The sequence below is a fragment of the Solanum stenotomum genome, chromosome 12 (genome assembly GCF_019186545.1).
Source record: "Solanum stenotomum isolate F172 chromosome 12, ASM1918654v1, whole genome shotgun sequence".
Taxonomy (NCBI): Eukaryota; Viridiplantae; Streptophyta; class Magnoliopsida; order Solanales; family Solanaceae; genus Solanum; species Solanum stenotomum.
Window position 1 is genome coordinate 19,631,440 of NC_064293.1, and position 1,689 is coordinate 19,633,128.

Below are 1,689 nucleotides of genomic sequence, written 5' to 3' on the forward strand. Positions count from 1 at the left end.
TACAAATAATCACGCCATATCTTCAAAGTGAAAACTACAACATCCAACTCTAGATCATCACATTACATCTCAAAGCCTTGAGTGCCTTCTGGTAATGTCAAAACTGGGGCAGCAGTCAACTTCTCTTTCCATTCCTCAAAGCTTTCCTCAAAATATTCAGACCGTTGAAACTTCGTTGTTTTCTTAGTCAACCTGGTCAAATAAAACCCTTATCTAATAGATACTTCAACTGCTGTTCCAACTCTTTCAATTTTGTTGGTATCATTCAGTATAACAGAATGGAGATAGGACGAGTATCTAGAATGATGTTTTACCGAAGTCTACTTCTCTCTCAAGAGGGACTCCGAGTAGGTCATCAGAAAAAACTTCTGGAAACTCACTTACTATAGGAACTGACTAAATGGGAGGTACTTCAACACTTGAGTCATTAACTCGAACTAAGTGATAGACATAACCCTTCAAAACTAACTTTTTCGCCTTAAGGTACGAAATGAAACGACCCTTAAGTATAACTGAACTGCTTTACCACTCTTAGACTGGCTCATTTGGAATCTGATGAACTCGCTTCTAGGTCTAGCAAAGCATAAATAGTAAAGTCAAAGACTTCGATTATACCATTGACAACATCTAGTGAATCCTTTTGCTCTTGACAACTAGCAAAAAAAGGGTTTGTTTCCCTGCCAGTACCTGAAGTATCTCCTTGAGGTGCAACTCTGTTTGGTGGATCAATTAAAGAAGGTTGGGCCTTGTTGCCCCTATTACCATTACCTTGAATGATCTCGGGACACTCCCTCATAAAGTGACCCTTTTGCCCGCACTTGAAGCAACTTGTCTGACCATAACGACAGTTACCTTGGTGTTTCCTACCACACCTAGCACATGCAGGAGCCTTACTACCCCTTGGTACCATACTGCCTTGAGGATAGACAGGTTTAGCTCTGAAACTATAGGAATTACTATTGTACTCAGATTTGTTCTTAGGTGCAGGTGCAGTAGCAGATGGTAGAGCAGGTCCCTTCTGTTTCTGTGGGAGGGATGACCGGTTGGCATCACTCTTTTGCTGCCTGAACTCGTCCTTTGATGTCTTAGCCCTCTTATTCTTAAACTCTTCTCTATCCTTCAGCTTATCCTCCTTAACTTGTTTTACATGGATCGTAAATCTTGCTGGGTCAACATCCCGTATCAGCATAGCTTTCTTGCCTTCTTTTCTTGACTGACAAGACAACCCAACAACATATAAACTCATCCTGCTTCTCATGTCTGTAACCATCTCCGGAGCATAGCGGGAAAGTTATGTGAACTTCAGACTGTACTCATGTACACTCATAGACTCCGTATTAAGGGTGAGAAACTATTTTATCTTTGCCTCTCGCAACTCACAAGGAAAGAAACGCCCCATGAGAGCACTCTCAAACACAACCCAACTTACTACTGGCGCATCCTCGGTCTTATTCTTTTTCCATTGGTCGAACCAGATTCTAGCAACACTTTTCATTTGGTATGCAGCTAGTTCCACCCTCTCCGCCTCAGCAACATGCATCACATCAAAAACCCTTTTAAGCTCGTCAATGAAGTTTTCTGAATCCTCAGTGACACTTGAGCTATGAAGCTTGGTGGGTTCATCCTTAAGAGCTCACGGATCCTTGAAGTATCAACCACTTCGTGTCGATTATCTCTCTGCCCAACATG

General features: G+C 42.0%; 1 protein-coding gene across 1 annotated transcript; it reads right to left on the reverse strand.

Moving 5' to 3' along the window:
• Positions 1-541: 541 nt before the first annotated feature.
• Positions 542-1,270, reverse strand: LOC125847209 (uncharacterized). The gene has a single exon (XM_049526877.1). It carries the CDS (start codon positions 1,268-1,270, stop codon positions 542-544), a length of 729 nt encoding a protein of 242 aa, XP_049382834.1.
• Between the last annotated feature and the right edge of the window lie 419 nt (positions 1,271-1,689).

Bases quoted from the DNA above. Each gene is read 5' to 3' on its own strand.
- LOC125847209 (XM_049526877.1), bottom strand. From the start codon at position 1,270: ATGGTTACAGACATGAGAAGCAGGATGAGTTTATATGTTGTTGGGTTG.